The 12,500-nt window shown below is 40.9% G+C and overlaps 1 protein-coding gene across 1 annotated transcript in view; it reads left to right on the top strand.

Moving 5' to 3' along the window:
• The window catches only part of LOC129849684 (protein unc-13 homolog B-like), a gene marked incomplete at its 3' end in the record, with an annotated part of 31,593 nt that overhangs the window by 3,756 nt on the left and 15,337 nt on the right, over positions 1–12,500 (top strand). Inside the window, exon 3 of the mRNA XM_055916494.1 lies at positions 10,183–10,333. Coding sequence (XP_055772469.1) covers positions 10,183–10,333 — 151 coding nt within the window. The remainder of the gene's footprint in view (positions 1–10,182; positions 10,334–12,500) is intronic.

Raw genomic sequence — 12,500 nt, forward strand, 5'->3', positions numbered from 1 at the left:
TCATCAATAACACTGAGGAGTACAGTACACTCATCAATAACACTGAGGAGTACAGTACACTCATCAATAACACTGAGGAGTACAGTACACTCATCAATAACACTGAGGAGTACAGTACACTCATCAATAACACTGAGGAGTACAGTACACTCATCAATAACACTGAGGAGTACAGTACACTCATCAATAACACTGAGGAGTACAGTACACTCATCAATAACACTGAGGAGTACAGTACACTCATCAATAACACTGAGGAGTACAGTACACTCATCAATAACACTGAGGAGTACAGTACACTCATCAATAACACTGAGGAGTACAGTACACTCATCAATAACACTGAGGAGTACAGTACACTCATCAATAACACTGAGGAGTACAGTACACTCATCAATAACACTGAGGAGTACAGTACACTCATCAATAACACTGAGGAGTACAGTACACTCATCAATAACACTGAGGAGTACAGTACACTCATCAATAACACTGAGGAGTACAGTACACTCATCAATAACACTGAGGAGTACAGTACACTCATCAATAACACTGAGGAGTACAGTACACTCATCAATAACACTGAGGAGTACAGTACACTCATCAATAACACTGAGGAGTACAGTACACTCATCAATAACACTGAGGAGTACAGTACACTCATCAATAACACTGAGGAGTACAGTACACTCATCAATAACACTGAGGAGTACAGTACACTCATCAATAACACTGAGGAGTACAGTACACTCATCAATAACACTGAGAGTACACTCATCAATAACACTGAGGGTACAGTACACTCATCAATAACACTGAGGAGTACAGTACACTCATCAATAACACTGAGGAGTACAGTACACTCATCAATAACACTGAGGAGTACAGTACACTCATCAATAACACTGAGGAGTACAGTACACTCATCAATAACACTGAGGAGTACAGTACACTCATCAATAACACTGAGAGTACACTCATCAATAACACTGAGGAGTACAGTACACTCATCAATAACACTGAGGAGTACAGTACACTCATCAATAACACTGAGGAGTACAGTACACTCATCAATAACACTGAGGAGTACAGTACACTCATCAATAACACTGAGGAGTACAGTACACTCATCAATAACACTGAGGAGTACAGTACACTCATCAATAACACTGAGGAGTACAGTACACTCATCAATAACACTGAGGAGTACAGTACACTCATCAATAACACTGAGGAGTACAGTACACTCATCAATAACACTGAGGAGTACAGTACACTCATCAATAACACTGAGGAGTACAGTACACTCATCAATAACACTGAGGAGTACAGTACACTCATCAATAACACTGAGGAGTACAGTACACTCATCAATAACACTGAGGAGTACAGTACACTCATCAATAACACTGAGGAGTACAGTACACTCATCAATAACACTGAGGAGTACAGTACACTCATCAATAACACTGAGGAGTACAGTACACTCATCAATAACACTGAGGAGTACAGTACACTCATCAATAACACTGAGGAGTACAGTACACTCATCAATAACACTGAGGAGTACAGTACACTCATCAATAACACTGAGGAGTACAGTACACTCATCAATAACACTGAGGAGTACAGTACACTCATCAATAACACTGAGGAGTACAGTACACTCATCAATAACACTGAGGAGTACAGTACACTCATCAATAACACTGAGGAGTACAGTACACTCATCAATAACACTGGGAGTCAGTACACTCATCAATAACACTGAGGAGTACAGTACACTCATCAATAACACTGAGGAGTACAGTACACTCATCAATAACACTGAGGAGTACAGTACACTCATCAATAACACTGAGGAGTACAGTACACTCATCAATAACACTGAGGAGTACAGTACACTCATCAATAACACTGAGGAGTACAGTACACTCATCAATAACACTGAGGAGTACAGTACACTCATCAATAACACTGAGGAGTACAGTACACTCATCAATAACACTGAGGAGTACAGTACACTCATCAATAACACTGAGGAGTACAGTACACTCATCAATAACACTGAGGAGTACAGTACACTCATCAATAACACTGAGGAGTACAGTACACTCATCAATAACACTGAGGAGTACAGTACACTCATCAATAACACTGAGGAGTACAGTACACTCATCAATAACACTGAGGAGTACAGTACACTCATCAATAACACTGAGGAGTACAGTACACTCATCAATAACACTGAGGAGTACAGTACACTCATCAATAACACTGAGGAGTACAGTACACTCATCAATAACACTGAGGAGTACAGTACACTCATCAATAACACTGAGGAGTACAGTACACTCATCAATAACACTGAGGAGTACAGTACACTCATCAATAACACTGAGGAGTACAGTACACTCATCAATAACACTGAGGAGTACAGTACACTCATCAATAACACTGAGGAGTACAGTACACTCATCAATAACACTGAGGAGTACAGTACACTCATCAATAACACTGAGGAGTACAGTACACTCATCAATAACACTGAGGAGTACAGTACACTCATCAATAACACTGAGGAGTACAGTACACTCATCAATAACACTGAGGAGTACAGTACACTCATCAATAACACTGAGGAGTACAGTACACTCATCAATAACACTGAGGAGTACAGTACACTCATCAATAACACTGAGGAGTACAGTACACTCATCAATAACACTGAGGAGTACAGTACACTCATCAATAACACTGAGTACAGTACACTCATCAATAACACTGAGGAGTACAGTACACTCATCAATAACACTGAGGAGTACAGTACACTCATCAATAACACTGAGGAGTACAGTACACTCATCAATAACACTGAGGAGTACAGTACACTCATCAATAACACTGAGGAGTACAGTACACTCATCAATAACACTGAGGAGTACAGTACACTCATCAATAACACTGAGGAGTACAGTACACTCATCAATAACACTGAGGAGTACAGTACACTCATCAATAACACTGAGGAGTACAGTACACTCATCAATAACACTGAGGAGTACAGTACACTCATCAATAACACTGAGGAGTACAGTACACTCATCAATAACACTGAGGAGTACAGTACACTCATCAATAACACTGAGGAGTACAGTACACTCATCAATAACACTGAGGAGTACAGTACACTCATCAATAACACTGAGGAGTACAGTACACTCATCAATAACACTGAGGAGTACAGTACACTCATCAATAACACTGAGGAGTACAGTACACTCATCAATAACACTGAGGAGTACAGTACACTCATCAATAACACTGAGGAGTACAGTACACTCATCAATAACACTGAGGAGTACAGTACACTCATCAATAACACTGAGGAGTACAGTACACTCATCAATAACACTGAGGAGTACAGTACACTCATCAATAACACTGAGGAGTACAGTACACTCATCAATAACACTGAGGAGTACAGTACACTCATCAATAACACTGAGGAGTACAGTACACTCATCAATAACACTGAGGAGTACAGTACACTCATCAATAACACTGAGGAGTACAGTACACTCATCAATAACACTGAGGAGTACAGTACACTCATCAATAACACTGAGGAGTACAGTACACTCATCAATAACACTGAGGAGTACAGTACACTCATCAATAACACTGAGGAGTACAGTACACTCATCAATAACACTGAGGAGTACAGTACACTCATCAATAACACTGAGGAGTACAGTACACTCATCAATAACACTGAGGAGTACAGTACACTCATCAATAACACTGAGGAGTACAGTACACTCATCAATAACACTGAGGAGTACAGTACACTCATCAATAACACTGAGGAGTACAGTACACTCATCAATAACACTGAGGAGTACAGTACACTCATCAATAACACTGAGGAGTACAGTACACTCATCAATAACACTGAGTACAGTACACTCATCAATAACACTGAGGAGTACAGTACACTCATCAATAACACTGAGGAGTACAGTACACTCATCAATAACACTGAGGAGTACAGTACACTCATCAATAACACTGAGGAGTACAGTACACTCATCAATAACACTGAGGAGTACAGTACACTCATCAATAACACTGAGGAGTACAGTACACTCATCAATAACACTGAGGAGTACAGTACACTCATCAATAACACTGAGGAGTACAGTACACTCATCAATAACACTGAGGAGTACAGTACACTCATCAATAACACTGAGGAGTACAGTACACTCATCAATAACACTGAGTACACTCATCAATAACACTGAGGAGTACAGTACACTCATCAATAACACTGAGGAGTACAGTACACTCATCAATAACACTGAGGAGTACAGTACACTCATCAATAACACTGAGGAGTACAGTACACTCATCAATAACACTGAGGAGTACAGTACACTCATCAATAACACTGAGGAGTACAGTACACTCATCAATAACACTGAGGAGTACAGTACACTCATCAATAACACTGAGGAGTACAGTACACTCATCAATAACACTGAGGAGTACAGTACACTCATCAATAACACTGAGGAGTACAGTACACTCATCAATAACACTGAGGAGTACAGTACACTCATCAATAACACTGAGGAGTACAGTACACTCATCAATAACACTGAGGAGTACAGTACACTCATCAATAACACTGAGGAGTACAGTACACTCATCAATAACACTGAGGAGTACAGTACACTCATCAATAACACTGAGGAGTACAGTACACTCATCAATAACACTGAGGAGTACAGTACACTCATCAATAACACTGAGGAGTACAGTACACTCATCAATAACACTGAGGAGTACAGTACACTCATCAATAACACTGAGGAGTACAGTACACTCATCAATAACACTGAGGAGTACAGTACACTCATCAATAACACTGAGGAGTACAGTACACTCATCAATAACACTGAGGAGTACAGTACACTCATCAATAACACTGAGGAGTACAGTACACTCATCAATAACACTGAGGAGTACAGTACACTCATCAATAACACTGAGGAGTACAGTACACTCATCAATAACACTGAGGAGTACAGTACACTCATCAATAACACTGAGGAGTACAGTACACTCATCAATAACACTGAGGAGTACAGTACACTCATCAATAACACTGAGGAGTACAGTACACTCATCAATAACACTGAGGAGTACAGTACACTCATCAATAACACTGAGGAGTACAGTACACTCATCAATAACACTGAGGAGTACAGTACACTCATCAATAACACTGAGGAGTACAGTACACTCATCAATAACACTGAGGAGTACAGTACACTCATCAATAACACTGAGGAGTACAGTACACTCATCAATAACACTGAGGAGTACAGTACACTCATCAATAACACTGAGGAGTACAGTACACTCATCAATAACACTGAGGAGTACAGTACACTCATCAATAACACTGAGGAGTACAGTACACTCATCAATAACACTGAGGAGTACAGTACACTCATCAATAACACTGAGGAGTACAGTACACTCATCAATAACACTGAGGAGTACAGTACACTCATCAATAACACTGAGGAGTACAGTACACTCATCAATAACACTGAGGAGTACAGTACACTCATCAATAACACTGAGGAGTACAGTACACTCATCAATAACACTGAGGAGTACAGTACACTCATCAATAACACTGAGGAGTACAGTACACTCATCAATAACACTGAGGAGTACAGTACACTCATCAATAACACTGAGGAGTACAGTACACTCATCAATAACACTGAGGAGTACAGTACACTCATCAATAACACTGAGGAGTACAGTACACTCATCAATAACACTGAGGAGTACAGTACACTCATCAATAACACTGAGGAGTACAGTACACTCATCAATAACACTGAGGAGTACAGTACACTCATCAATAACACTGAGGAGTACAGTACACTCATCAATAACACTGAGGAGTACAGTACACTCATCAATAACACTGAGGAGTACAGTACACTCATCAATAACACTGAGGAGTACAGTACACTCATCAATAACACTGAGGAGTACAGTACACTCATCAATAACACTGAGGAGTACAGTACACTCATCAATAACACTGAGGAGTACAGTACACTCATCAATAACACTGAGGAGTACAGTACACTCATCAATAACACTGAGGAGTACAGTACACTCATCAATAACACTGAGGAGTACAGTACACTCATCAATAACACTGAGGAGTACAGTACACTCATCAATAACACTGAGGAGTACAGTACACTCATCAATAACACTGAGGAGTACAGTACACTCATCAATAACACTGAGGAGTACAGTACACTCATCAATAACACTGAGGAGTACAGTACACTCATCAATAACACTGAGGAGTACAGTACACTCATCAATAACACTGAGGAGTACAGTACACTCATCAATAACACTGAGTACACTCATCAATAACACTGAGGAGTACAGTACACTCATCAATAACACTGAGGAGTACAGTACACTCATCAATAACACTGAGGAGTACAGTACACTCATCAATAACACTGAGGAGTACAGTACACTCATCAATAACACTGAGGAGTACAGTACACTCATCAATAACACTGAGGAGTACAGTACACTCATCAATAACACTGAGGAGTACAGTACACTCATCAATAACACTGAGGAGTACAGTACACTCATCAATAACACTGAGGAGTACAGTACACTCATCAATAACACTGAGGAGTACAGTACACTCATCAATAACACTGAGTACACTCATCAATAACACTGAGGAGTACAGTACACTCATCAATAACACTGAGGAGTACAGTACACTCATCAATAACACTGAGGAGTACAGTACACTCATCAATAACACTGAGGAGTACAGTACACTCATCAATAACACTGAGGAGTACAGTACACTCATCAATAACACTGAGGAGTACAGTACACTCATCAATAACACTGAGGAGTACAGTACACTCATCAATAACACTGAGGAGTACAGTACACTCATCAATAACACTGAGGAGTACAGTACACTCATCAATAACACTGAGGAGTACAGTACACTCATCAATAACACTGAGGAGTACAGTACACTCATCAATAACACTGAGGAGTACAGTACACTCATCAATAACACTGAGGAGTACAGTACACTCATCAATAACACTGAGGAGTACAGTACACTCATCAATAACACTGAGGAGTACAGTACACTCATCAATAACACTGAGGAGTACAGTACACTCATCAATAACACTGAGGAGTACAGTACACTCATCAATAACACTGAGGAGTACAGTACACTCATCAATAACACTGAGGAGTACAGTACACTCATCAATAACACTGAGGAGTACAGTACACTCATCAATAACACTGAGTACACTCATCAATAACACTGAGGAGTACAGTACACTCATCAATAACACTGAGGAGTACAGTACACTCATCAATAACACTGAGGAGTACAGTACACTCATCAATAACACTGAGGAGTACAGTACACTCATCAATAACACTGAGGAGTACAGTACACTCATCAATAACACTGAGGAGTACAGTACACTCATCAATAACACTGAGGAGTACAGTACACTCATCAATAACACTGAGGAGTACAGTACACTCATCAATAACACTGAGGAGTACAGTACACTCATCAATAACACTGAGGAGTACAGTACACTCATCAATAACACTGAGGAGTACAGTACACTCATCAATAACACTGAGGAGTACAGTACACTCATCAATAACACTGAGGAGTACAGTACACTCATCAATAACACTGAGGAGTACAGTACACTCATCAATAACACTGAGGAGTACAGTACACTCATCAATAACACTGAGTACACTCATCAATAACACTGAGGAGTACAGTACACTCATCAATAACACTGAGGAGTACAGTACACTCATCAATAACACTGAGGAGTACAGTACACTCATCAATAACACTGAGGAGTACAGTACACTCATCAATAACACTGAGGAGTACAGTACACTCATCAATAACACTGAGGAGTACAGTACACTCATCAATAACACTGAGGAGTACAGTACACTCATCAATAACACTGAGGAGTACAGTACACTCATCAGTAACACTGAGGAGTACAGTACACTCATCAATAACACTGAGTACACTCATCAATAACACTGAGGAGTACAGTACACTCATCAATAACACTGAGGAGTACAGTACACTCATCAATAACACTGAGGAGTACAGTACACTCATCAATAACACTGATGAGTACAGTACACTCATCAATAACACTGAGGCGTACAGTACACTCATCAATAACACTGAGGAGTACAGTACACTCATCAATAACACTGAGGAGTACAGTACACTCATCAATAACACTGAGGAGTACAGTACACTCATCAGTAACACTGAGGAGTACAGTACACTCATCAATAACACTGAGTACACTCATCAATAACACTGAGGAGTACAGTACAGTCATCAATAACACTGAGGAGTACAGTACACTCATCAATAACACTGAGGAGTACAGTACACTCATCAATAACACTGAGGAGTACAGTACACTCATCAATAACACTGAGTACACTCATCAATAACACTGAGGAGTACAGTACACTCATCAATAACACTGAGGAGTACAGTACACTCATCAATAACACTGAGGAGTACAGTACACTCATCAATAACACTGAGGAGTACAGTACACTCATCAATAACACTGAGGAGTACAGTACACTCATCAATAACACGGAGGAGTACAGTACACTCATCAATAACACTGAGTACACTCATCAATAACACTGAGGAGTACAGTGCACTCATCAATAACACTGAGGAGTACAGTACACTCATCAATAACACTGAGGAGTACAGTACACTCATCAATAACACTGAGGAGTACAGCACACTCATCAATAACACTGAGGAGTACAGTACACTCATCAATAACACTGAGGAGTACAGTACACTCATCAATAACACTGAGGAGTACAGTACACTCATCAATAACACTGAGGAGTACAGTACACTCATCAATAACACTGAGGAGTACAGTACACTCATCAATAACACTGAGTACACTCATCAATAACACTGAGGAGTACAGTACACTCATCAATAACACTGAGGAGTACAGTACACCCATCAATAACACTGAGGAGTACAGTACACTCATCAATAACACTGAGGAGTACAGTACACTCATCAATAACACTGAGGAGTACAGTACACTCATCAATAACACTGAGTACACTCATCAATAACACTGAGGAGTACAGTACACTCATCAATAACACTGAGGAGTACAGTACACTCATCAATAACACTGAGTACACTCATCAATAACACTGAGGAGTACAGTACACTCATCAATAACACTGAGGAGTACAGTACACTCATCAATAACACTGAGGAGTACAGTACACTCATCAATAACACTGAGGAGTACAGTACACTCATCAGTAACACTGAGGAGTACAGTACACTCATCAATAACACTGAGGAGTACAGTACACTCATCAATAACACTGAGGAGTACAGTACACTCATCAATAACACTGAGTACACTCATCAATAACACTGAGGAGTACAGTACACTCATCAATAACACTGAGGAGTACAGTACACTCATCAATAACACTGAGGAGTACAGTACACTCATCAATAACACTGAGGAGTACAGTACACTCATCAATAACACTGAGGAGTACAGTACACTCATCAATAACACTGAGGAGTACAGTACACTCATCAATAACACTGAGGAGTACAGTACACTCATCAATAACACTGAGGAGTACAGTACACTCATCAATAACACTGAGGAGTACAGTACACTCATCAATAACACTGAGGAGTACAGTACACTCATCAATAACACTGAGGAGTACAGTACACTCATCAATAACACTGAGGAGTACAGTACACTCATCAATAACACTGAGGAGAACAGTACACACACACCTTCCCATTACAGAGACAGTCAGGATTTCATTACAATCGATCTCTCACTATATGGCTTTTAGGATACGGCGGATGGAGAAATAACACTATATTTTTTCTCTCTTTCTCTCTCGTTTTCTCTCTCTTCATCTCACTCCCTCTCTCTCTCTCTCTCCCTTTCTCTGTCTCTCCATCCCTCTATTTCTCTCCAGTCACTTTGCCTGTCTGTCCTCTAAGTACATGTTGTCTGGTATTCCTGCTGTAATGAGTACTCTGTTGGCCAACATCAATTCCTTCTACGCCCATCCTACGGCCATCACCAACGTCTCCGCATGTGACCGCTTCAATGCCTCCAACTTCGGGGTAAGACTCTTCGTTATTGTATTTGCTGCTTGGTAAACACTGCAGTGTGTGAGTCTTAAAAAGATGTGTGAGAGACACACCACAACATGACCACAGCATAATATCCAGGTCTATATTATTCACAGGGAGTCTCAGAGTAGCAGTGCCATGCTATGGAAAGGGGATCCTACTCCTACTTCTACTATGGGACGTGTTATGAATACGAGCCCAGTCTTAGCCAGATGAGAGAGCCCAGACGCAGTCAGAGGCCAGTCTTAATGGCCCTTGGGATCCTTGCCAACAAGCACTAGTAGTGCCACAGCAACTGAGATGAATGTCCATTTTGGCTCCGCCACTGGCTTTGTCGCCTGCCAGTCGCAGTCAGACGACTGTGATTTATGAGCAACTGGCTGCTGGCTAGCAATGTGTATTCAGTATAATAGGCTTAGGGACTCGCTAGTGTTACCAGAAACTACCTATGGAGGTGCCAAATTGGTTAGCACCAACCTGTTTCCCTTTTGACTAGAATTATGGTCGGTTGTGAGGTTGGCGTGAGCTTGCTGTTTCTTACTAACTATAGTGATAGTGGATTGCTAGATTGGTGACAACCTGTTTCCCTACTAACTGTAGGGAGAGTTTGTTGCCAGATTGGTATTCGTACATTTCCCTAGTGACTATAGTGATAGTGGTTTGCCAGGTTTAAAAGCGTCTGCTGTTCCCTACTGACTATAAAGTGACTGGGTTGCCAGAATGGTGAGAACCTTCCGTTCCCTACTGACTATAAAGTGACTGGGTTGCCAGATTGGTGAGAACCTTCCGTTCCCTACTGACTATAAAGTGACTGGGTTGCCAGATTGGTGAGAACCTTCAGTTCCCTACTGACTATAAAGTGACTGGGTTGCCAGATTGGTGAGAACCTTCCGTTCCCGACTGACTACAGTGTTAGCTTCTGACAAAAAGAATGAAAAACTAACGGCCAATTAGTGAAAGCTCAAACCAAGTTTATTCACCCACTGGGTCAAACAGTTGAAAAGACAAAGCCATGTTTACACCATCACAAGTATTTATTACCCTCCCACTAGGCGGAGTCAACTGTAGACAGCCAATACATCTCTGTTGCTAAGCAGGAACTTAAGTGGTGTGTTCTCACTTCATCTGATCTGACCTAGGCCCGAATTCCTCCCTCCTCCCTAATCCATGGCTTTTTCCCCACTCAGTAACTTTACCCCTAGTTCTTATCCACCTTCCATTGACCCCACCATATACAGAGGCTTTGGGAAGTATTCAGACCCCTTGACTTTTTCCACATTTTGTTACATTAGTCTTATTCTAAATTGATTAAATATATTTTTTTCTCAGCAATCTACACATAATGACAAAGTGAAAACAGGTTTTTAGAATTTTTTGCAAATGTATTACAAATAATAAACAGAAATACTTTATTTACAAGTATTCAGACCCTTTGCTTTGAGACTCAAAATTGACCTCAGCTGCATCCTGCTTCCATTGATCATCCTAGAGATTTTTCTACAACTTTATTGGAGTCCAACCTGTGGTAAATTCAGTTGATTGGACATGATTTGGAAAGGGACACACCTGTCTATAAAAGGTCCCACAGTTGACAGTGCATGTCAGAGCAAAAACCAAGAGATGAGGTTGAAGGAATTGTCCGTAGAGCTCCGAGACAGGATTGTGTCGAGGCACAGATCTGGGGAAGGGTACCAAAACATTTCTGCTGCATTGAAGGTCCCCAAGAACACAGTGGCCTCCATCACTCTTAAATGGAAGAAATTTGTAACCACCAAGAATCTTCCTAGAGCTGGCCGCCCGGCCAAACTGAGCAATCGGGGGAGAAGGGCCTTGGTCAGGGAGGTGACCAAGAACCCGATGGTCACTCTGACAGAACTCCAGAGTTCCTCTGTGGAGATAGGAGAACCTTCCAGAAGGACAACAATCTCTGCAGCACTCCACCAATCAGGCCTTTATGGTAGAATGGCCAGACTGAAGCCAATCCTCAGTAAAATACACATGGCATCCCGCTTGGAGTTTGCCAAATGGTACCTAAAGACTCTCTGGTCTCACGAAACCAAGATTGAACTCTTTGGCCTGAATGCTAGGTGTTTTCCAGGCTCCTAACCAACTGTGCTATTTTGTTCGTTTTTACACATGGTTTGTAACTCATTTTGTA

Source organism: Salvelinus fontinalis, unplaced genomic scaffold (assembly GCF_029448725.1).
Source record: "Salvelinus fontinalis isolate EN_2023a unplaced genomic scaffold, ASM2944872v1 scaffold_1633, whole genome shotgun sequence".
Lineage (NCBI taxonomy): Eukaryota > Metazoa > Chordata > Actinopteri > Salmoniformes > Salmonidae > Salvelinus > Salvelinus fontinalis.